Here is a 25600-nt window from a genome sequence, read left to right as displayed (position 1 = left end):
CAGAATTTCACTGACCAGGTAGGTACTACAGGAATGCATCATTGCTCTAGATGTTTTCTCCTTAAGACAGCAGAGAAAAGCAATCTGGAAGTAGGAAAAAATGTATCTTCTGCTCAAAACATATCTCTTTTGCTCATGTATCACTAACTATTTTCTTTCTGCAGAACTTCATCTGCTCAGTGTACAGGATAAATGGATTCATATCCTTATTTTTCCCCCTCTTTGTACTTCTGCATCACCCGAATCTCATGTTGAGTGCATGAGATTACTCACTTTGCTGGAGATTCCTCTTGGCAATTTCCACAAGTGTATCTTGTATTTATTTGTGCTATTCTGGAGGAAGGAAAAGCCATTATTTTCTTATGCACAAAAAGCCAACTGCAATGCTGAAATTGTCACAACTTTCTCAAGACCTGGGTGCTCAATTTGAAATGCTGTGGGGCTAATACTCTGTTTTTAGACTTCTGCCTTGATGCATGCTCAGCACATCAGCTTGGGTCTCAAGCAGCAGACAGAAAGCTGGGGCACACACAGTGACTCTCTCCCAGGGAGAAGAGCTGTCCTCCAGCAAAAGCCAGCACACAAGGACCTCTGTTTTCCTGCCTGCATCTTCTGTCTCTTCTACTACAGGGGCCTTTCAATGACACAAGAGGCAACGCAGATGCCCTGGGCACTTTCCTTCCTACCCTGCTCTGTTGGCTTCTCTGGCTCAACCCATGCCATGCATGGAAAAAGGAGGAAGGCTGAAGTACAGGCAGTTTCAGCTACAGCACCCCAAAGCTCTGGGAGGCATTGGAAAACCCCTTCCCAGTTCCAATATCCAGGTTTGTCTCTTGCTAGCTCCCAACAACACCTGCTCACCGTGGGAGAAACTCCCCCTCTTCACCTCCTCCCCATCTCTGCACAAAAAGCCTTTTTTTTGTGAGTTCCTTCTCTGGAGGCTGTGAGAAGAGAGCTGGCTCACCTAACAATGAGTGCTGAAGGCTCCACGATCAGCAGCAGCAGGAATTGCAGTTTCCTGTGTCTCAAGTCTTAGCCATGAGCACCACCACAGTAAATACACTTTTCAGATACTCTGACTGCCAAAATTTTAAACCACCTTCTATAGAGCTTGTGCCATTTCACAAGCTTATAATTCAGTCATATTGAATAGATTCTCACATGGATGGCAAAATACAAGTTCAAGCTGCCAGCATCCCTCCCACCTCCAGCAACCCACTTGCCAAATCCCTGCTTCAAAGTGGGAAAACTGGAAGGTTATCAATGTAAAGTAAATTGTAAGATTCTGACATGAACAAAACAACGTAATTTCTTCCCTCTCTGTTTTTACTAAAATTTGCCAAAATAATTCAGCCTGAGGCAGAATCTCAGCATGGAAGAACACCAAACAACACAGTCTGATAAAGATATGAGCAACTACAATAAAGTTTTATATAATGGGGAATGTTGGGCAACCATGACTACAGCCATTGCTGCCAGCTCTGCCTATAGCATAAATGAGCAATATTGTAACATCCCCATTAATCCCCTCTCCAAAACTACAAGGGAGTCTCATAATATTATTGGCACACACTTTGATCACAAAGTTGATGAAAGCACCCGTCCCTGAACCCATGTATGAAAACTGCAGATGAATTAATCAAAACATGCAGGAGCTTGTGACACCAATATCTGTCTGAGCCTGCACATCTGCAGCTGCCATGTGGGACTCCTGTGTGACACAATGTGACAGCACAGTGACACTGCTGCAGGCCTTTGCTGCTGGTACCTTGTCACGTCCAGTGAAGAGAGGACAGTATCTGCCAGTGGTTTTTATTCTAGGAGTGACCTTCCTGGGCTATGTATGCATTCACAGCTTGATGTAAAACTCACACTGACCTTCAGCGAAAACGTGGTAAGAATCCAGGAGACTGAATGTACCCCCAGAACTGTGCCTGCTCAGCTCCTCACCTTAGAGAGAAGACATTTCTATCAGTCCTAAAGAGGAACCAAGGGCCATCAGCAGGACAGGATGTGTTGGAGATCATCAGACTCTAGAAAATCTGATCCTGATCAACACCACTTTCCCAAGTGACAAGAACTAGCAGGCCAAGGTCACCTGTCTGGCTGAAATTCAGCCCAGGAGGGCTGGCTGATCAGCAGTAAGACAGACGGCTCTTCAAACAGAAGTCTGAAACGTGTGGAACTTTTAGTTCTAGAGCAAGAAAAGATTTTGACCCAGTTTCACATTTTAAGTCCATCTCCTAAACAAAAGCAGCTGAAGTTTAAATGAGCCAGTTCTGCAGATCATTATGTTGCTATTACACAATTCCTTCTAATCCCTGAAGTGTGGAAGATGTGCCAACGCCAGCCCAGGCACATCTTTGTCATTTCAGCTGGACTTCCATCCTTTCCACTAAAGATTTTGTTCTGCTAAACCATTCTTGATGAATGCCAAACACTAAAATCTCCCAAATATTTATTGTAATTTCTTTGGCCACACTATCACAAGTGCCTAAATTCCCCTTCTCAGTTGGAGAGCTATCTAGACCAGAGGTCTCCAAATCTTTCAGCCAAATAAACATCACAAAGGCTCACGAGCCCTATGAGTAGTAAGGGAGAGATTGTTTGTGCTACAAAAGGAACGAAAATGACCAGCCATCCCCTGCTGGCTATTCTCCTCCCCTAAGAACTTGGTCTAATCCCCTCTACCCTAGAGTCCTTAAAAAACAATGTGCCAAGGAAAGGGAGTAACTGCTCTGCATACTGATTCCCTGCAGCTTGGACATAGCTTGTGGAGGACCACTGCCAGCCAGCTGCTGAGAGCAGCCCCCTCTGAGATGCTGTGCTAAGGCAGAGGTTGCTTTTCATCCCCCCGTCTTAGGGACTGCCCAAAGAAACTGTCATGTTGGCTGCAGCTCTCCTGGACCATGCAACAGCAGAGCACTGCCCACATCACCTTTGCATCTCCTAAGCCCAGCAGGTAAAAGGGCTGTGGAGCCCACAGCATCTTCTGAGACAATCCAAGAAGCAACCTGGCCTCATCTAAACATTCTGGGCAGAGGAGGATGAAGTCCAAGGAGAAGACTCCTATTTCTCTTCCAGTGGCTGCTGACACAGCACCCTGTAGGTGAGGAGGCACACACACTCACTGATGAGCCAGCAGGGAGCAAGTGCCCGAGGGGCCAAGGGCAAGGGGGGAGATGAGATAGAAACATGGGCTTATGGCCATCCCTGGGTGCTCCAAGACCAAACCTGGAAACACTGCTGTATCTAAAAGGAGCCACAGTTGAGAAGGTAACATTATAAACCTTGTAAAAAAAAGATTTTACTGCTGCTGACTAGCTGGGACATGCAGAACATGTGTTGCAGGGAACATAGCATGATTTTATTAGCAAACACAAAGCCATTCATGCTGAGTGGCCCAAATGGGGTGGGTTGAATTAAGAGAACAATAGCAGTTCATCAGATGGCCCTTTCTTTCACATATGTGTTCAACTTACTGCGCTAGCAAATACTTAAAGTGACTTGGAAATACATTTTCATTCAGACACTCACATTATTAACACATTAGACTGAAATCAAAATAATTGAGAACGTAACCTATTCCTGATGCATGAAATGACTAAATGTAAACCATGAGCACTCAGGCAATCTCCTCCTTTTGGAGGATCACACTTTGTGATCAAGGGACAATTTGCCTGATTTAGCCCAAGCCAGCACTTTGCAGCTCTTCTGAGACAGAATGGGATGGTCTTTCAGCAGTGAGGACAGTGAGTGCTGCATCACTGCCCAAGTGTGTGGGTCACAGGAGAGCTGTGCAGCCCTCAAGTCGTCCAGGGGAAGATGTGCTCAGGCTCAGACCAATCCAAAATGAAAAAGCCCACCCTGCTGCGTCAGAGGCTGATGCTAACCACATTTCCAATTCGATCATGGATTCCAGTTCTCCAAATAGGAAAACAATAGACACCAAAGAGGAAAAGTGGAAACTGCTGTTTGGAGAAGCTTGCCATGACATGCTGGCTGGAAGTGTGCTGGGACCAAATCCTGTTGTAGCCAGGCTGGGGCTGAGCACACCAAGGCAGCCTGCAGGGAAGGCAGGGCTGGCTTCCCTGCTCGGAGCTGCCTGTGCCATCTGCCTCCCTCCCTGCTTCCTCTCCAGCCCTCCTGCAATGCACAGCAGTTGTGCTGCTCACTCACCCCAGGGTGGGAGGGATGAGAAGGGCTGGGACAAGCCTGGAGATGGGCTTGGCAAGGACAGACTTCAGAAGTGACAGCAGGCTCTGGGCTCTGACTGTCCTGCGATGGGCACTCCTGCAGTAACAAGCATCTAGAGTTGCCTCAGTCTTGTTTTATGATTTGTGTTTTGCAAAAAAAAAAAAACAAGGTAGGTTTACTAGAGATGCTGCTGGGTTAGGAACAACCTGACTTCTTAAATTACAGATTTACCACAGGACACCAGTACAAATGATAAAGCAGCATTACCCTGGCTCAACCTTTGTCAAAGAATTCTTAATCTTCTCCAAGATTAGATTTTTGTTCTTCTTAACTGCCAGCTAGACTGCAGGGGGCCAGGCCCACAAATACAAATTAATTACATCAGCTGTAATTCATACCTCTGGATGTATTTGTTAAGGGCTTTTTCATAAGGCATTTGGGGGGAAAAAAGTCTAGCAGTGTTTCACACTGAACTATAGATTTCTGTTGTGGAAGGAGCACAACATGGGTTAGGGTTTTTTAACCCAACAGGTGAATTCAAGCAGATAGTTTATTTCAGTGCAGGACTGTGTCCATCAACTTGCAGAGTCCAACCAGACACCTCTAAGATCTGCAACAGCAGCAAAAAACCCATAAAGAGAGCTCAGCTCATCATCATCATCTGTGTGTAGCCCAGAATTCAGTCCCTGTCACACACAAGGGCCCAGAGCCACAGGAGCTTCCCAGCCACTGCTGAGGGATGCCCCTGCCCATCATCTAGTCACACCAAAGGAAAGCTGAAACATCACCAAGGAAGATGCTGTTCCTCAAGGGCTGGAAAATCCCCCACCCTAACACATGTCCTAGCAGTTCCCCTACTCAGCTGAGTGAGCAGGGGCCTCCAAAAACCAGCACTGTGCAAACAACACAGGAGAAGGGCTTTGGCTGTGGCAGCCTTTGCAGTATGACCTTGAGGTGAGGAGCACAGGGCTGCTGGTGAGTCTGCAGAGCCAGAGTGGTGTCCCACTGCGCCCAGAGGTGACAGACCTGTGTGTAGGGCAAGGCCAGGTAACTGCACAGCCTGGTCAGTCCTACACTGGTGCAAGGACAATGTCATTTCCCTATAATTCACTAGAAAGAAACTGCAGAGTGGCTTGGTTTGCTCAGAGAAGAATTCCCCACAGCACAGGCTGAGCAAGGAGGAGACCCAGCCATGCCCGAGAAGCCCAGGTTAGCCCAGCCTAACCCACACTGTGACAATACCCAAAGGGAAAACTCCATGCTTCTGTCCTCTCCCTGATTCCTTCCTGCTCCTCCAACCTGGGGACTACAGATAGAGAAAACCACCAGCAGCCCCAGTGATGGATGGGCAAAACTTTGATGAGTATCAGATGATGAGCACCAGGAGGCTGATGGTCCTAAGCTCACTCTGCTGGAATGGCACATCAGAAATGCTCTCTGCTTCCCAGCAAACAGGGTGGCAGGGCAGGATGGGGTAGGGAAGCACAGGTTTTAGGCATTTTTTTAATGCAGTATTCCTGTGGTGACCACACACTGCACAAGAACAACTTCCAGTCCAATTAGAAAATGAAAAAAAAAAAAAAACACAATCAAACACTAAGGACTAATTACTTAAGATAAAAACACCTTATCTCCCAAATGATTTCCCTGACCTTTTGATGCATGGCAGTTCTCCTCTGAATAAAAACATGAACTATTTACTCAGGGTGGGATTTTCATGAGAGCCTATAGGTGTGTCAAGGCAAGGTCAGTAAGGAGAGAGGACTTATTTTTTTATTTTAATTTTTTTTTTAAGGCCAACAGCTACTGCCTGGAAAAGCTTGCAAGGAAACGTCCAGGCCCTCAGATTACCCTCCTGGTCTACAAGAGAAATAAGAAACTGAAAGTCAAACAAGGCTGAGAGCAAATGTTCCAAGTTAAATACATTAATCAATTAGATAATTGGAGTGAAAATGCTGCTCAATACCCTTGAAAAGGCCAGGAGACATTAGGGAGGGGAGACATGGCAATGCTGTAGATAGGATAGCTGTCCTCCATGGACATAACTGAGGTTATGTGGTGGTGAAGCTCTAAGACATATCAGAAAGGAAATATTCTTTCTTCAGTTTGGCATTTTTACAATCAAGCAGAGAAATGCAGCTTCCAGGCTTAACATCAGAGGCATCTCCTGGGCCTCCATGAGAATCACAGCTGCTCCTGGGTGCTTATCCCCCAGAAATGCACAGTTTGCAACAGCCAGGTGGGTCCCTGTGCTCTGGTTCCTCCAGACCTTCCAAAAGCAAGCTGTTTCCAACAGAGGGGTTTGTTTGGGATGGCAAAGCTCTCCACGTGTGCAGGGATCCTTCAGCACCAAGCCTGGGCAAGGACAGCGACCACCTCTGCCAAGAGACCCTGCCTGTGACCACCACGGCTACAACACCACTATGGTGCTGATGCAAAGCCAAACTCTTCCTTTGCATGGCCTGGAAAGAATCCCAGCAATTTCAACGACAGGGCAGTCTCCCTGCCTGCCATCTCCCATGGATTTTCAGCACAGCTCCTTGAAGCTGCCAAATGCCAGCTCCATACACTGCACTGAGTGAGTTATTCCAAACATTTTCAGCCTGTGTTGTTGTGTGCTGAGGTAGAGCTGGGTGTGAAGAAAGCATTCATTGAGTTAACTCTGTTTTACTCAGCAAGTGGAACAAATTTCATCACCCCCTACAAGTCCATTCTGTTTTCTATTTATACCGCAGCCATTTGGTGCAGGACTCAGGAGCAGCAGGAACAGGTGATGTAATGCACTGTACAAACAGCATTCTGTTCATACAGTGGGAAAATAAAGTGCATTCTCTTGGTTTCTTTGATCACACTTAAAACAATCAGATTAGAAGGCACAGATAACCCAATACATGCTGGAGATGAAAGGACTCTGGAGAAATAAATCACCCAAAGTTAGATATTAAGCAAGATTTCCCTCTCAACAATCAACTTATCTGCAGAGAGAGGAGGAATGACCATGTGGTTTCAAAATCCTGCCAGGCATTTTATTTATTTTTATAATACCATAAAGCTACTCCACCCACTTTTTCAGAATGAACGTTGCATTACACAACACATCAAAGGGACTTTATGGCCTAAATTAAGCAATAAAATAGTTGAGATTGTGTGTTATGCTGAAAATTGGCCTGCTCCTGGTGCCTGGGAGTTGGGAGGCGAACACCACATGTTCAGAGCACCTGAAGAAAGCTTGGGGCAGTATGGCCTGAGGTATTGAAGAGTGTGGCACTTGCATTTAATAGCCCAAAGTAAAGTTGGAGGCTCTTGGTGCCTGCTGTAACCCTCTCTTGCTCAGGGGAGAGTACCAACTCCAGGAATGGCATGGGACAGCAGTGTGAGCATGGAGACCTGGGACACTAGCAGGATATGGTCCTTCACATCCATAACCTTTAAGGTTTGGCTTATAGCCAAAATTCTCTTGGATGCTGTGGGCTTCATGGATGTGGCTCCTCGCATTTGACAGCAAGCCATGTCTTGGGAAAGGAGATGGGAAAACCCAATGGAAAGGTGTTGGTGGGGCTGAAGCACAGCTGCACTTCTCACCATATGGCTACCTCCTGCCTTACCCATCTTGATCAAAATGAAAAAAAAAAATAAAAAAAAAAAATTAAAGCCTCTCTTAAAACATTTTCTGGCTCATGTGTGTTTTGAATTGAAAAATAACCAGAAGCTGGGATACAGAAGAGTGGTGTGTTGGTGCTAAGCGTTTATTTTCCAGGTCTGCCTCAATGGCCTTACAAAGAGAGGTGAGAAATGAGAGAATATCAAGAGAGGAGAAAGTTGGCAGATCACATCACTCCAGAGCAGAGAAGGAACTAGGCAGAGTTTCCATTAGAACTGCTTGGGAGGCACAAGAAAAGTCAACTTGCAAGGACACAAGAGTTGGCAGGTCCCACACACCTCAGTGCGTGTGTGTCCTTTCCTTCCTGCTCCCAAAACAAGGTTCAGGAAAAAAATGGGAAATAAAAAAAGAAGTTTAATTAGTTTGGGCCCTATCATGATTTTCTGTGGCCTGACTCATAGCGTTTGATCTCCCAAGGCTGGCGAGAGGTGTTTGAGCCTGCCCTCAGAGCCCCTGGCGCTCCAGCCAAGCACCAACAATGACTAGACAGACTTGAGGGCCACTCCTTCCATCTATCAATAGAGTCACTGTTGGGCAAGCTGACTCATTGCTTTCTCTGAGAACTGTTCGGCACCGGGTCGCCATCAAAAGAGCAAAACTCAAATTAAATAATTCTGTGTTTGCCGACAGTTAATTTAGCAAGAACATAGTTTTTATTTTAAGGTTTTGTTTTTTGGAGGTTCCTCCAAAGAAAGCTTGTTCTGCTGCTTTTGCATGGCAGAATTGGCCAGGAGCTCTTGGAGGACACACACAAGTGGCTTTCACTTCTCAGTCATGCTCTAAAGGCACAGTGAGGAGGATATTGAAACTCACAGACTGCATGTAAGGAAAACACATACACAAAAGCTCTGGGAACCCCAGGTAGAGAAGCAGAGCTGTTCATAAACCAGCCTGCTTTGGCACAGCACCTGCAAGGCCTGCAGTGGGCAATGAGAGGGCTTTTAATTTCCCTCTGTGTCTCTGCAACCCCTCACACAGAACACAGAGCCCCAGACTGGACATGTCAGTCTATGTTACATCTTCCTGCGCCGCTCCCCAGCGCTGCACTGGGTCAACACAGCCAAGCCTGGGTGGAGACAAAGGAGGGGTGAACATACCTGGTCTGACGGTTCTATTCCTGCTGTAAAACACAAAACCCACCCAGAACTTCAAAGAATTTCCCAGTAAGTTCCCAGCCTCATTTAAGTTCAATTAAGCAATAACATTTAATGTCCCCGCCAGGACTGATGCAGCTTGGGAAGATGACGACAACAAGAGCTTCAGCATGACTGTGCATGACACAGATCCAGTGATACAACAGTCTGGACCTTGGTCACCTAACATACCCCCCAAGCCCAGGTCACCTCAGCATCCCAGCATGCTCCCACACATGCCCTGGTCCTAGAGGAATGCTGGCACAGTTGGGTCAAGGGCAGCCAAGCAGCAGATGGGACACAAGGACCAACTCCTTGAGTAGGATCAGACATGCTTTTAGTCTGCAGCACATCAAGGCTCAGTACAACCCTATTCTCTACATCCAGGTACCATCACACACCAAGAAGGCTTGGGATTTACTGTCTCTTCAAGCCGCTAAGCTTTAATTAACTAAGATACCCATGAACATCAGCAAGGTCTGCAATGTCCTCTTATTAACTGCATTTAAGAAATTAATTCTAAATCAGCCTATTCCTCCTGAAACTTCATGCAATATGACTAAATAAAGAGATACCACTACCTTGCTAAGAAGACAGCAGCTCTCTGAAGACAGATTGAGGAAAGTACAAGCCAGACTTCTGCACAACAATACATGAAGATGGTATTTAAGGTTTCCAGGTTCTTTGAAGGCCTCCAGGGCTTTACAGGAGACCAGTCCCATCACAAACAGGCCATCTGATGCAATTACAAGTTGTGGTGGAGTCCCCAAACTTATCTCAATCAGACACTCTTGATTTCCTGTTTGCGGCATTGACATATAAAAAGCTCTACATTACAGGTAATTACACTTCACAGACGACAACAATTAAGAAATAGCCAATTACATTTTACAAGCACAGGATAATCAAAAGCTTCCTCAAATATCTAGAGTTGCAACAAGTACTTAGAAATGGCAACTCCCAACAAATTGCAGGTAATTTAGAGCAATTTGCACAGATGACATATTTCCCTATCTGTGCTCAAAACTTACAAACTTGGTTCTGAAAAATACTGCAGGAATTCCCAGAACGCAGCACTGCTGATTTCTAAAAATAGTTTATTACCTATTTCCACCTTCACTGGCCTCGAAGGTGAGATGTAGGACTCTGGTCACCACAGTGTAAAGATAAATTAACTATCAGAACACATTTTAGCTCATTTAAAGAACTGAAGGATCATAACACACATACCACATCTAAACAACAATAAAAAATATCTATTCCTTCTACTTACGTCATTTGAAAAATATACTTGATTTTAATAGTGCTTAACTTGATTTAAGCCTTATAGTTTTTAAAGGAATTGTCACGTTCTTTATTTGTAATCCAGTAATGTGGCCTGCACCCAGTCAAGGCAGGAGAATCAGCATCAAACAGCAAATTAAAAACTATTAAATCATGGAGAGGAAAGGAAACATGCCTTTTTCATTTACAACGTTCTAGACAGGAGATCTAAAAGCATCCCAAGTGGAAGAGAGGAGAGACAGATAAGGATGCAACCTAATCTGGATAGGCTGATTTAGTGATTTCATCCCCCACTTTCAGTGCATATTTTTTGGAGGGTGGGAGAAATGGTTTTCCTTGCTCATATGGGTTGTTGGAACTGGAGTTTTACTTCAGAGCAAGGCTCTTCTATTGTATTTCAAGATTCTCTACAGTGATGGGTTCTTGTCTCCTGGCCACCAATTCAGCTGTTACTGACTGCCATTACTTAACCACAGGAGTATATGAATTTCTGCAGGGCTTGCTACTGCATAAAAACTGTTGAAGTCTCTCAGGATTTCTTTGGCAGTCAATTAAGGACCAAAATAACAGAGGTATTCGTTGGAAAGGAGCTTGGGAGGAGCAGTCGAACCTCCAGCCTGAAGTGGGACTACTGTCTGTACCAACTAAGGTGACCACTGCTGATGTTCTCACTGAGAACATGAGTATTTTGAGAAATCTGGTGACAGAGGTAAAATCCTGATTAGCTATGGCTAGACACTGAAACAGCCTTTTGTGATCTTGCACCATAGAGACCATGGGAAGAGCAAGGAGGAAAGATTAACTCAAGGAAAGCCATCAATGTGTCTGAAACAGCCTGGGACAGGCAGCAGCCTGACCTGAATATAAAACATGACTTGGTGCAGAAGGGTCTCCTGTATCAAAGGGAGACCTCACGAACACCTTGCGAAGGCATGAAGGGGTTGACAGCTTAACACAAAGTTTAGATCTGCAACACTAACAGGAGATCCTAAAAGAAGGAAAAAGTTATTCTCAAACTCTATCTCCACCATAACTGCATTGGTAATGTGGTTAGAAAGAGACCCCTCAGCCCTTCTGCAGGTCTGTTGTCCTTGCCCTCCGTGCCAAAGGCAGAGTAACCCGAGGTTTACATCCTGCTCACATTCAGCTATTGCTCAGGACTGAATATACTCCTGTTTGACAAACCTGCCTGTTTTATTAAGTTGGTAACTTGACTGGTTAGATAATTTCAGATGCCTGCTCTTACAACCCCATTTTGTCTACTTGGCATATCAATGTGCATTCATTCAATTAAAAAAGAATAATTATTTTTAAAATTCAAATTTTAAAGGAACCACATTTTTCTCCCCTGCTAATTGCCTTCAGTGGCTTGGCAACATTTTTGTGGACAATAGGTGTTCCTGCCACTACTGTCCCATCTGGAAGGAGAGGTTTGGCTTCAGTCCCACCCTCTTTCTTCAGTTCAGGCTTCCAGGATGATTTCAAAAGCTGGGAAGTGAGAAGATGATGCCACTCAGTACCACCCGAGGCAACATACTACACCCAAGTCCACAGCCCAAGATGGGCTACCTGGGAGGGTTTCTGACACTGCTGCTGCCAAGCCACAGGCAGCAATTAACAAAGGAAAAGAGTTGCTTGTAGCTTGAATGCTGGCAGTGTGGTTGATGGCTCTGGACAGAAGAACCTACACGAGGTGAGAAACACTGCAATCCATGCAGAGATGACTCAGGGCATCACCACCAGCGACCAAAACCCAGGTGACCCAAACAACTGCTGCCTCTCAAGCGTATCCTACCACTGGGGAGACAAATCCAATGAGCTGCAGGATGCATCTACCTCTCTTAGCATGTGGAATAGCTGTGGGCAGGCACCAGGGGACTGCAGGGCCAGCACCCTCACTTTAAAACCAGTGGGATACCAGCTCACTCTCCAGAGCTCCAACAAGCACTGGAGCACTCAGGCGGGGAGTTCCCACGTCAGTGATACTTGGAAAGGATAGTAAAGTTTTGGGGAAAGGGGCTCCAGCACTGCATCTAGAAATGAAAACAGAGCAAGGTGAGGCCAGCTGACCTTTCTGCCTAGGCTGCTACAGGAGCCTAAAAGCCTCCTTGAGCTCTTGACTAAAGCTGGAGCTGCTGGCAGCAGGGTTTGGCAGGAGAGGGGCTAGAACAAGCACTGGAGTCCCTGCCTTGCTCGAATTTACTAATCTATTCCAGCCACGCAGCATGATGGAGCAGGGGAGCTTGGCTGGTGTCCTGTCCCAGGGCCCAGGGGTGCCCTGCTGCTCTCTGGAGCAGACACAGCTCGAGATGCCCATGCTGAGACCCTTCCCCTCCTCCCCGGCGGTGCAGCAGGGCCACGCCGCGCCTCGGCCGGAGGGAAGCGCACCCTGAACCTGATGAAACTGCAAGGCGTTGGCTGCTCGGCAGTGCCACCCCTGCGGTGCCAGCTGCCCTCCCGGCCACGCGGGCACGGGCCCTGCCCTGCTGGATGTTATCTGTGCCGGTGAGTCGGGCACAGTGCTGGCTTAGCACAAAAACAACAACAACCCCCAGCTGCTTTCAGTTCAGTGCACCTACTTCCGACTTGTTGGCAATCACAGAGAGAGAAGCATGTGACAAATACCCCTCTACTCAACAGCAGGAGGCTGGAAATAAAAATACTCAGTTTTGCCCAGCTGGGCAGAAAACACCAGCACCTGCAATGACACAATCAGAGGAAAAGCACCGTGACTTCCAGCACCTCTAAAACCAGACTGCTACATCTGAGAGGGATCATCCAAAGGAACTTCCCTCCCTTCTTCCACAGACTCCTACAAATCCATACACTTGATACTGCTTGAAGAATGTAAAAAGAGGAAAGCAGATGCAGCTTGGCTGTCATGGCCCTGGGCACACAAAGCTGCTCCCCCACCACCTCTCCACCAATTCAGTCACCATGCTTGTGCCATCCAGCCTTTGCCATCACCTAAACCCACAGAAAACAAATATACAACAAATATTAAAATGGTGTGAGCCTTGTCTCTCTGCCCATCCTAGTGCCTACCACTGCTACAAGAGATTCCACCTCACCAGTGAAAAGCCTGGAGACAGCAAGGCCAGCAGAGACAAAGATGTGCTGGGTTTACCTTTGAAGGGATTTAGATCTGGAGCACTCAACATGAACAAACTGCTGAGACAGGCATTTACTCAGGTGTATAAACATCACGGGCAGCAAATGCCAGCCTTGCAAGAATTCTCCTCCAAAGCTTAAGAATAAATTCAACATGTTTTTAAATAATTACGGATGAATCACTTGAAAAAAACTTCCTATATTTTATCTTCAGCTGCTGACACTGATCGTGCAGCTGTTTTGTTTATAGTATAATTACGCATTCCCACCTACTTGCACTCTCAGCGTGCAGCAGAGTACCTCAGGTAGCAGAAAACCTAAAGGCTGACATTTCCTTCTGGCCTTTGGAAGTGACAGAACAGTTAGTACAAAACTTAATTTATTTGAGGTGGGAGGTGGGGGGAAAAGAGAGGCCGCAAGTTAATTTCCCTTAGAAGCCCGCTGGTCCCACCCAGAAACCTGCGCACAAAAGAATAGTGCCTTTAAACTGGTAGGTTAGGTCTGAGACCAGAGCGAAGGTTTGTCAACCATGACAAGCTCCAGCTTGTTTAACAGTCGACCTGAGGGTTGAAAAGTCTAATAAAACGAAAGGCCTTCCATAACAAAGCTGCTGCCACTTAAGGAGAACATTCACACCCATTCAGCAGGGCTTTTTACAAACATGCAGAGGTTTTTGGAGCCTCCAAAGCAAGCGAAGAACACCAAAACAGAGCAGCTAGAAACTGAAGCTGTAAAAAAAAAGAAGTGAGCAATAAGGAACACACTGGGAACAGTGAGTAACTAACCACGGGAAGAGATAACAAAAATGCTGCATGACCTCCCTCCCATCACTTGGATGCCTTTCTAAAATAGACACTTCAGCCTGACCACAAGTTATTGTGCAAGGATCACTGGGTGAAGCTGCATGACCTGTTATCTCCAGGATTACCAAAGGAAAGTTTTTCCCATGCCCATTTGGAAAGCTTCCTCTCTCCAGAAAGAGGAAGGTTTATATGCATCAGTTTTGCAGGCTCTGCCAGCCCTGGATTCGGAAGGCCTGAAGCCACTGCTTGGGGACAGTGGGATGCTCTGCCTTCTTAAATTCTCCAGTTGGGTTAATTTCCCCAGCACTCAAACCCCCCAGGTCACAAACTTCACTGCATATATCCAGAGGGGAAAATCAGCACTGTTTTACAATGTGACAAATCCTTCGCTGTGGTGACACATCCACACATCCTCTGCTGCCCATTTCCATTTTTTTTTTTTTTTTTTTTTTTTTTTTTGCCAGCATTGGTCTGTCTTAAGCTCAAGGCGCCTTTTCAAAGTAGCTTTTCCCAAGAGAAGAAATCCAAGTTCCACTGAATGTGCAGATGTTCAGAGACACATGAAATCTCAGTATTTCCACAACAAAGAAGGCAGCTTTTCTGTCATTGCTTTTTCTGGTCGAGTCACAGACCAAGCAACAAAGGATTTGTGGTGATGGTCTTACAGCACTAGAAGAGCAGCAGACACAAGCTGCACACACCTGAGCTTCTGTCTGAGTTTCTGGCTTTGCTCAAGAAGGAACACTTTTCATTTCCCAAGAAATTAGTGTTATGACAGTCACATGGACTGAATTAAAAGTACAAAGACCAGACCTCTTAGCCAGAGACCCCAAATTTTATGAAAAAAATTTTAAAGTATATGTTCTTGGAAATCCAATCTGAGTAGGGCCATAAGGAGAGTAAGAAGGTTCCGAGGTCATGTTTTATAATCTTTTGAAGCAGGAATGAAGCCGATGTCCGACGGAGACATTTCATGCTGCCATCTGTACAGAGCTTCCCTTCCTCCAACACACTGCAAATGTTACAGTGCAAGAACTTGCTGTCTTTGCTCAGGCAGCCTTTATTTATACACAATAAAGGCCTTATGCAGGAGATCAAGGCTGTATTTCATCGATTTGACACGATGGTTAACCTGTGAACTTTGCCCCTGCTAATAGAATAATTTCTATTTGTTGATTCCTCTTTTGGGATCCTCGAGGGTAACAGTGGCTTCATCCCAGCTTTCATTTGCATGTCTAGTGCCAAATGGTTTTACATCTCTGTGGGGCAGAGCCAGGACAAAGTTGATCAAATGCAGCAGCTACAGCTGGATCCCCTGTCCCCACACCTCTCTCCATGGATCCTCCCTGTGTTTCCCAGGAGCTCTCCAGTGACTTGTCTCTGATTCATACTTTGCTTATGAAACCTTGGAGAGGTGATAGAATCATGGAATAGTTTGGGTTGGAAAGAACCTTAAAGCTCATCTCCTTCCACCTCCTGCCATGGGCAGGGACACCTTCCACTACCCCAGGCTGCTCCAAGCCCTGTCCGACTTGGCCTTGGACACTCCCAGGGATGGGGCAGCCACAGCTTCTCTAGCTCTTGGCTCTCCAAGCAATCAATCCCACAGAGGTCCCAAAGAAACAGCCCGGACTAAGCTGGCAGAAGTGGCAGAACAAGGAAGCTCCTCTTCCAGATAAATCTCTCCCAGCCCAAGAGGCTGATGGCCAGACAAGAAAACAATGAAAATTTATGACTGAAAAGGGCAAATCTGTTAAACACTAAAGACATGGTTTTCCAGCAGACCTAACCCAATTTAAACATGAGTGCTGGAAAAAAGGCAATCCCACCTGCCCAGTCGTACTGCGCTTCTCATTCCAGCACCAGCATTCCTCTAAACACATGCTGGAGATAAAAGACAGAAAACTGAACCTCCAGAAAAGAAGGAAAATTAAGATGTAGAGAGGCAGAGGCTTGGCTCTCTGGTCTACAACAGGACAGGGACTATGTGGGGGTTGGAGGGCTGAAGGGTTAAAATCCAGTAGTTTCTGTCATTAGCTCTGGAGGTAGATCCAGGGACTAACACAAGGCTGTGCTGCTAACCAGTAGGTCTCACTTGGGTATTTCAAAGAGGTTTTTTCCTCTAGCTATTGCTTTGCCTCCCTCCACTGCTTATCATCAGGATAGATGAAAGCTCTTCATCTATTAGCTATTTAGATCAGATGAAGACCTTCAAAAAACTGATACTTTGAGCATAGGTTGTATCTTGGGAGCCAGGGGACCAAGAAATTCCAAGTCTTACCACAGAAGCGTACTCTAGAGTCTTCAAAGGTAAAATCCAATTTCTATGTGGGTTTTATAGAATTCAGATAATCTGACTTAAAACTGCAACGGTTCTACTTAAATTCATTACTGCCTTACAACAGTGAGAGATCCAGGCCGGGGCTGCGAGGAACGATGGTTTTGCTTTTAAGTGTGACTTCAGGCAAAGCAGCTCGCTCTGGCACACAGGAAGAGAACAAGACGTGTGTCTCCAGAAGAGTAAGACCTTTCCTGAAGTTTCCTGAGCTGGGTATTGAGTGAAGAAAGGGGCAGCTTTGCACCTGATGAGCTGAGATGGATACTGCAGTCCCCAGAGGAACTCACACCTGAGCCATGTGTGTACTTGCAAAGGAGGAATAAAATGAGCCTTTTCACAAACAAATCACCTCAAACCCAGCTGACTGCTGTGAGAATGTGTATTTCCAGGAGCATGATCTTTGCAGAGTCCAAAGCTGCACTTCCAAGTGAAGCAGGCATTATTTAACTAATTTATAACATTAGGATAGATGGTGTCAGACACAGTTTGTATTTGTTAAGTTCAAAAGTGTAGCTTACATGTGGCCGTGTTCCACTTTCAAATCATCTTTACTAACCCTGCAGCAGAGCTCCAACATCTCATTGCCTTGGAAGAGGTGGATAAAGAGGCACCAAGTTCACCCAGCCTCACCCACGCTGGGGGGGCACAATGCAGGCTGTTCCACCCTGCCAGCCCAGGCTGAGCAAACCCCTGCTCTCAACCAAGTGTCAAATCTTTTCAGAGAGATGCTCAGAATTATATTCACCAGCAATTTGACTTTTTAATCATTTCAATTACTGTGACTAAAACCCTTCAATCGGAACAAAACCAGGGAAAAATAACCCCTCTCCTTCTGAAGCAGCCTGCCTAGCTTAACAGACCATACCAAATTGTGAAGGTTTTTGCTTTTGTGGTCTTCACATATTTCATTTAATGCAGATAATTAACCTCAGTCTCTAATTTCAAATCCTCCACATAAGGAAGCAAAGTGACTGAATACATTCACTGACAGATGGAAAATTAAAATATTACTACAGCTTCTGCATGGCTCAAAAGACAGGGCCTCGCAAAAGATCTTTCTTCTTTTATTTGACTGATTAACTGTAATTTGCTTAATGGATTTAAGGATGAGCCTAATAATCCAATGATATATCCAGGCACCGATTTAGGATATCAGCACCTCTGTTCTGACTTTTTTTAAAACATAGCGATTTTCTGCATTACACAGTCACTTCTGAAACCAGATTTTCCCACCAATTGTAATAAAATCAGGTCCATGATTTATTTTAAATGGGTGGTGACTGCATGACTGGTCTTGCACCAGGCAGCCACAGTGCTGTAACTCCTTGGAGCACCTTCTGAAGTCCCAAATCTAGGAATGACCCAAGACCATAACGTGTTCCAGTAGCCACTGACCCAGCTCAGCAGGCAGCCAGGACTTCTTGGGAAGGTGAGAAGTCAACAGCTCAAACCTAAAATAGGGCCAGTGTGTGTTGCCCCAGCATACCCACACCATTCTCAGTCCCTTTTCCACCAAGAAAGTCTGCCCTAACAGGATTTCACAGTCTGTCTCAATAGTTAATAAATCCAGAATTTAACAGACTATTAAAGGAAAACATCCAAGAGCAGTCATTTTTAAAACGTCCAATGGCAACTAATTATTCAAGGGATTAGTCCATTATTGTTACAACAAAGAAACTCTTAAAACATAAAGCCAAGTTGAACGGCAGATCAAAACCAAGGTGTTCCCACCCTGTGGCCACCTCCTGGGTGCACTTCTCAGTGTCCTGGCATCGGTTCAGCTCCCACTCAGCCTTTTAGAACCCATTCTTTCTGAAACCAGGCAGAATTCAAACCAGTCTCCTCAAAATATAGTATTTCAAGATCTGTGCCATCATTGTAAGCATACAACAAAACAGAACCATCACCAGGACTGGACCAGTCAGGCTACAGCTCTGTCTAACCAAGTTATGAGGCCCTCCAAGGACAGAGATTCTCATTTCTTGTGCTCTGCTCCCAGGCTGCTTCATGCTCCCAAGATTTTTTTTTCACCATGTCCAACCTGAGTCTCCCCAGGACCAAAAATGGGGACATAACTTCCCCCTCAGACTTTCAAGAGAAAATATTCTGTAATCCAAATAAAACTCAATCACAACAAAACAAGGCTTTGTTAGCTGGAGGAGGGGAGAAAACACTATTCATTTATCAAATTAGAGTGCTAAAAGCTTAACTACCTGTCTTTAAAAAGAAGCCAAGGCACTGATCCATAACCAAACACACCACTTCTTCATCTTGATTTGTGTGGAGGCAAAGCTATGGGCACAAAAGGTATTCTTCTCCAAATAAAATGTATTTTAAAACTTGGCAACCACTAGCATACATACTTTACACTGTTACTGTAATGTAAGCATTTCCACACAGAAGTTTCATCAGCTTAACAATGTATTTTAAAAAGCTGGCATTAACTTCTGTGCAAAAACACCATCAGTCTCTGTCTTGTGTATCTTAAGAGTGCTCCAGCCACTAAATTACCACTTAGAGCTCTTAGCACCAGACCCCTTTCCTGCTGGATTCACTGATTTCTCTCAAGAACAGTGCAGAACCCAAACTACTCTTCTGCAACTTACTTTCCTTAAAACTGGAAATAGGCACTGTTTTACTAGGATTCCAAACAGGGTTATAATGATTACAAATTATACTGTGGGCCCAGCAGTTTTAATTCAAGATAAGCATTCCCAACTTTACATATGGGTCTAACATGCAGTAGCTGATTTCTTCCTGCAAACAAGCTCCCATGAAGCTCCAACAGCCTACCTCCAAGATGCATCAGTAAGAGGGTAACATATCTTTTCTTTATATTTTCTAAATATGACTGCATCTGCACCAGCGTTTGTGATTTTGCATCCTCAGTTTTCCAACCAGTCAGTACAATTAACACCAATTCTTTCAACACCACACAGTCTTGAGTCATAGGTGTGCAATTTAATATTTAATTATGAATGAAGCAGCCAACCTCAAAATTAGGGCTGCCAGCTAAACTTCAGCCAGCTCCTTCCTGATGCAGCCCCAGCTTCTGACCACTGGACCGTTTATGCTCCCTAAGCCACGGAGAGCTCCTGTGCTCTCCCTGGATCAGCCTCTACACGTTGGTTTGTCATTGCATTGTTCCAGAGCAGAGGCTGTCACATCCCTCTGAAGCTTCTTCAGCTTTTCTCCACTTGCCTCCTCTGCACACCCCATGATGAAGTGCTGGCTGTGTGTTTTGGGGAGCGCTGCCCTCCCACGTGTCCGGAGAGGCTGCCAGTGCGTGGGCATGGGCACAAGGACTCTCCTGGTGATTCCTACCAGCCTGGAGAACCACATCACCCACCCTTTTCATTTGAACCACCAACACTTGTGAAACGTGGTGAGCTTAGTCAGCTCAGCACTGTGGAAACTGAAGCTTGGAGCCAGCTTCTTTAAAAAAAAGCTATTAAAGCTTGGAGCCAGCTTATTTAAAAAAAAAACCAACCGCCTGTGTATATCAAAGCCCACTCTGAGAAATTTCTCCATCCATGCCCAGCAGCTCCACCACCAACACTCCTCAAAATCCAGCAACTGGAGACTTCCACCACCACATGTCCTCTAATCACCAGCTTCCTCTTCAATACCATACACTACAATTGGCAAAACTACCATCAATCTCTAGTTTGCCTGGTTTTCAGGAGAGATGGAGGCAGAGCTGCTGGCAGGTAACACCATATGCTCTTCTCACTTCCCACCACAGAAGAAAGCAAAGGCAAGGCTGTGAGAGTGCTGCTCTCCGATGCTTTGGGAGTGGGACAGGAGCCCCTTCCCACACAGAGCTAAAGAGAGGGCATGAGAAACCCACCCCAGAAAAGACACACCAAACCAGCAAGCAGCAAATTTCCAAGGTTTTCGGAGGCTGTGCTTTCCTGGAGCACTGGAGAAGCAGGCTGCAGGCGGTGCTGAGGCACGGGTTTAATTTCTGCTCTCCAGCTCCGAGGGACGCTGTCCCGGCGTGTCGGAAGAAGGTTAATGAACGATTTAGCCGCCCTCACAACCACGTTAGTGTCACTTTCGGAGCTGCGAGTTAATGCCCGAGATCTTCGGGGGTTACCCTCTTTGAAGTTCACTGATCCATAACCAATGTCCAATTAATTTGCAGGAGCCTAACGATAATGACTATTGGCCTTTTCCGACGCATACAAAAACACAGTGGGTAACAGCGATGCTTTTGGCTTCGGGGTATTCTCAAATCTGCCTGCACATTTGCACACCTTCAAAAATACCCAGTGCTAATAACGGGTTGTTTTCTGCCGTTTGAGGAATTTTTTACATTTGCTGTCCCGAGAGCAGAGCTACTGTATCAAGATTTTCTGCTGGACAAAAAAAATCTGGAGCTGATTCAAGATGCTCATTTGCTAACAGAGAAATACTTCTATTGCATTTGCTTAGATTCTTCTTTATTTAAGGTTTCCATGGAAGCCAAGGAATAGAAGTTCAATCTTGGGAAGATTAAACAGGCCCTGAGATATAATGCAAAACAGCTTATTTCAACATTCCCCAAAGAAGAGAAATGAGAAATTCTTCCACACATATGCCAAAAAAAAAAAAAGAGGTTTGTGGAAATTTTCAAAATAAATTGGGACCCAGCTTTTCAAATGCTCAACGCAGCCATTACTTCCTGCTGCAAGCAGCTTCCCCAGCTTCCAACACACTTCCTCAGGTGAGAAAGTAAATGAACAAGAAGTCTGAAGGATAAAGATGCTTCAGCATAAAAATCAGCTCGTTCAAAACTGCTATTGCTATACAACATCCAGGAAGAAGGTTAATTCAACAACAAGGTCTTGCTCAAAGAGGAACAATCACCTCATAAATTAGTATCTCAGCAGTTTTTAGGATAAAAAAATGCAGAGATTATACAGTTCAGCAGCATCTTCCATGGCAATCCTCTGGACACCACAGAAGTTGACAGACCAACATTCAAAAAATAAAATAAATCCCTTATCTTCAGCTACTCCAGGCTGAGAAGTGACTCTTGCCCTGGTGAGAATTGCAAACATTTCCTTGCCTCCCTACCCCACAGGTCAGCAGAGTGTCAGCAGCCAAAATGACAGACTGTTGGACACTACAAATTAATAGCCACACATTTTCTCTGATCTCCCTCCTCCAGGTAAAGATTTATTTCACGTTGTTCCAATCTCCTATGAAAATGCCCAGGACTGATGAACTCTACTTCAAAACACTTCTATTTCACAGCACATTTCTTAAACCATTGTACAACCTGGCACAGATATATTCAGATAATGGGTAAAGTGCACCTTTTTCTTGAAGCTGGAGCTTAACAGCTTAGTGTCACACACGGGATTTACTATCTGGTCTAGTAAGGAAACTAAACACAGCTGACCCTCAAGTTATTTTCAATCTTAACACCATTATTGTTTAAATAGCAAGATACTTAAATCATAGACTTTTCTAATCATTTATGGTGAGCACCCAACTGCTCAGTGAAATGCACTTCAAGACACATTCAAGGTTTTTATTAATTCCATGGGAAAGTCCCAAGACACTGGGATTTTTTTTTCCGACTCCTGATTAAAACAGCAGGAGCCCACATGAATTCCCTTTTTTCCCCCTCCCCAAGAGTTCCACATGCAACATTCCCTCCTCAAAATCTGTAAGAAAACAAGAATCAAACCGAGAACATTTTGCCAGCTGAAAGGCGCCGAGACCTTGCGCGGGGTGGGATGCGCTTCCAGCTGCCAGCCTAAAGGGATGGCCGGGGGAGATTAAACACAGAAATGCTTTTCATAAGGCAGGAGGCTTTGAAGAGGACAGTTCTGCTACTTCATTTCGTAATCTTCACAAAGCGTCAGATTTTAGCCTAAGCAGGTCTTAAAACAAGGAGATTTTATTTAAAAAAGGGGGGAAAAAAAGTAGGAATGTGTTCTGGCCGGGTTCTGTTGATTCAGCAAGGGTTAGACACACACATGCTTATTGATCCCAGAGAGCTCCCTGCTAAGTTAATTGTCTGGAATTTTAACTGAGCTCTCAGCAAGTTTCAAAATCCATGTTGGCTGGAAATGGGTGGGGGACCCAGAAAAAAACAGGCTGCAGAACTATGCAAGTCCTACAGTTAAAAAAAACTCCCAGCAATTACTTTCATGAAGGGAAGAGCTTCAGCAGGGCATGGTTTTAACTGGATTTGGGGATTCTGACTCTGACACTGCTAGAATTCAGTGCTGGAAATCTCACATGTAAAGAAGTACCATTATCAGGGAGCACCATCAATGCTGCTTCACTCCTACCCACATCACCAAGGTGAGGGTATCTATCTCCTGTGAACTCCCAATACAGGCTCATGACAATTTCCACACAGGAAATGTCACCACCAGCTGTACCTGCCCACGTTACAGTACCTGAACACTGACCTTCTGCTGGAGGAAGCTATGGCAAACCTGGTGCTGCAGCCTGCCCAGCCACCTGCACGAGCATGAGGGCTGCCCATGGCTTTGCACTGCCCACCAAGCCCTACCTACTTCCAGAACACCTCCAGCAGCAGTTTCTCCAGGTGAATAACATGCTGCAGGGATGATTTCCCACTATCAGACAGAAACAGCTAAAGACACTTTTAAAACAACTCGCGATTAGTTTTGAACAAAGCTTTGTACTCCATCACACCACTCAGCAATGCCATCCTGTACCAATGTGGATGCTCCCCAGCACCAATGGCCTTCCAAGGTCTCCCATGCCCATGGCAGCTCCCCGACCCACTCCCACGTACCTGAACTCCCTGCCCTCGCTGTAGCGCCGTGCCGAGGCCGCGCGCTGCGTGGCCGTCTCCAGAAGCAGCTTCTGCGTGAGCCTGCTGGAAGGCGCCGAGTCCCTGCTGGCCTCGGGCTCGGCCTCTTGGTCACACTTCCACTCCTCATCCTCGTTCAGAGTTGGCAGATAACCAGGTAGCCCTTTACCTGTCCCAGACCCCGAGCTCGGATCGCTATAAATTTTTGGACTTTCCCCACCTGTCCTTGTGTATTCCAAATAAATATCCGACTTAAGGAACAAAGGGTAGGTATTGTCTTCTATCATGCACTGAATTTCTGTTTGGGCCTGGTCAAACATGTCAGGGTCAATCTGCAGTTTCATGACACAGTCTTTGATGAAGCTTTTTGTGGCTGGTTTGATCTGCCGGGACACAATGCCATTGTTGTCGAGGATGTATTTTTTGTAAATGGCTTTTGCCAGCTTGAGTCTTTTTTCCTCATTAGACACACACGGCTCCAGCTTCCTGAAGCCACTGCAGGCAAACCAAAAGTCCAGCAGATCCGCACAGTCCTCCTGTTTCAGGAAAGTCCTGAAGAGGTTGATGCCATCTTGATCATCCAGCAAGGAGTGCAGCGACTCGGCCCACTTCAGGTAGGGGGGAGTTGGCGAAGCACTCCCCTCGGGCTCGTACCCCAAATCCAAATCGGAGCGCCTCGGTGTTGCCGTGGACGTCTCATTTCTGACCACATCACCTTTTCCAGAGTAGAAACCATGGCTAACTGGCCTTGGATCTGTGGACACGAGCTCCCCTTCCTCACCAGGAACTGGTGGCCTTGGAGCATCTTCAGTGAAGCTTCCTCCGAGGTCCAAGGGGAAGCCTTTCCCCTGGATATTCATTTTTCTGGTCCTCGCTTGCGTGGGAACAGTGAGGGATGAGCGCCAATCTCAAATCACCAATATTTGTAGCTCCAAGGTGAACAAGTTTGTTCGGCTGAAACAGATGAGGAAAAAATAAGCGAGTATCACTGGAAATAAGCACTCTAAGACAACAAACAAGTGGTTATGCTCTGCACCTTTACTGTACTAACACCTCTTTTTCAGCAGAATCAATGGCTTTTGAGAGCATGGAATCGAGCTCAAACCAGGAGGAGGCTAAAAGTAACAGTTACAGAATATCCCAAAACTTTACATGCAGAATTTGGCATCATTGATACAGCTGACACCATGCTAAAACAGCAGCCAATTTCCCAACGCTGGTTTATACATGACCCTGGCATGCAGCAGCTCACATCCAAGAGACCTATACTCAGGCACCACAGGACACATGCCATCTTCTGCACTGCCACCAGCTCCTCTGCACTGCCTGTCTGGACAGGACATACACCAGATCATACTAAGGCAACACATTTCTATCTAACTGTGAATATGGGAAATTCTTATCCTTAAACATGAATTTAAGGCTTGTGAAAATTATTTTTAAAAAACATCCAGTTAGTCCTGAAAGCGGGGCTGCACCTTAATCAAACACAGGTGGCTTTCCTACGCTCAAGTGACATACCAGAGCCACATTCCTCACAAATCTCTGCGTTTCAGAAATATGCCGCGTCGCCTTGTCTAGCTTTAGGGGAATCCAGATGCATCGTTGACCCTAATATTTTGGGCATCTGGACTGCATTCTTGCTTCAGATGGGCATGTTAGAGCAGGAGCTCAGTTCTAGCACCGCTTTTTGTAAGCAAGCCGTTGAGAAAAGGTTCATTTACGCTAACAAAACTGCATGCTACAAGCCTGGGAAAATTTCAGGTCATCAAAGGAAGATGAGAAAACCACCTTGAGAAGGAAACCTGATCAAGTACAATGTTTTTCAAGAGCAACGAGTCAATATGGAGGATGGAAGGTATGGGGAAGGCAGGGAAGGAAGAAAAGGGCAATCCCTGGGTTGCTACTTCTGCTGCTCAAATTAACCTCATCATTTAAAGCGAGTAGCAAAAGCCTTGTGTTACAGAACAGCCTCAGCCTCTAAGCCCCAAGTACTGCAAAGCACCAGCATCCTCACAAATTACTCCTTGTACTGGATTAACTCAATTGCATGTAAAAGCACACCAGGAAAGCCACATTTTAACTCGCCCTCCCTCTTAAGGCAAACCCCACACCAACGAATATTTTTGGGATGCTTTACCATTTTCCCCCTATTTCCTGATCCTGGCTAAACCAGGAACCGATGCCGTGCCTGTCCTTACAGCCCACCTGTCCATCATGAAACAACCCAGCGAGCCCAGGAGCGGCAGGCGAGGGCGGCTGGGCCCCGTGAGCAGCGCGGCAGGAGCC

The 25600-nt window shown here is 45.7% G+C and overlaps 1 protein-coding gene across 2 annotated transcripts in view; it reads right to left on the bottom strand.

Annotated features, from left to right (window-relative positions):
* The window catches only part of AXIN1 (axin 1), a 70541-nt gene that overhangs the window by 44083 nt on the left and 858 nt on the right, over positions 1-25600 (bottom strand). For both annotated transcript variants that reach the window (XM_056502847.1, XM_056502846.1), the window contains exon 2: positions 23294-24265. In XM_056502847.1, the coding sequence (XP_056358822.1) occupies positions 23294-24171 (878 nt within the window). In that variant the 5' untranslated portion in view covers positions 24172-24265. The remainder of the gene's footprint in view (positions 1-23293; positions 24266-25600) is intronic.

This window comes from Oenanthe melanoleuca, chromosome 14 (genome assembly GCF_029582105.1).
Source record: "Oenanthe melanoleuca isolate GR-GAL-2019-014 chromosome 14, OMel1.0, whole genome shotgun sequence".
NCBI lineage: Eukaryota > Metazoa > Chordata > Aves > Passeriformes > Muscicapidae > Oenanthe > Oenanthe melanoleuca.
This window is presented reverse-complemented; position numbering and strand designations above follow the sequence as displayed.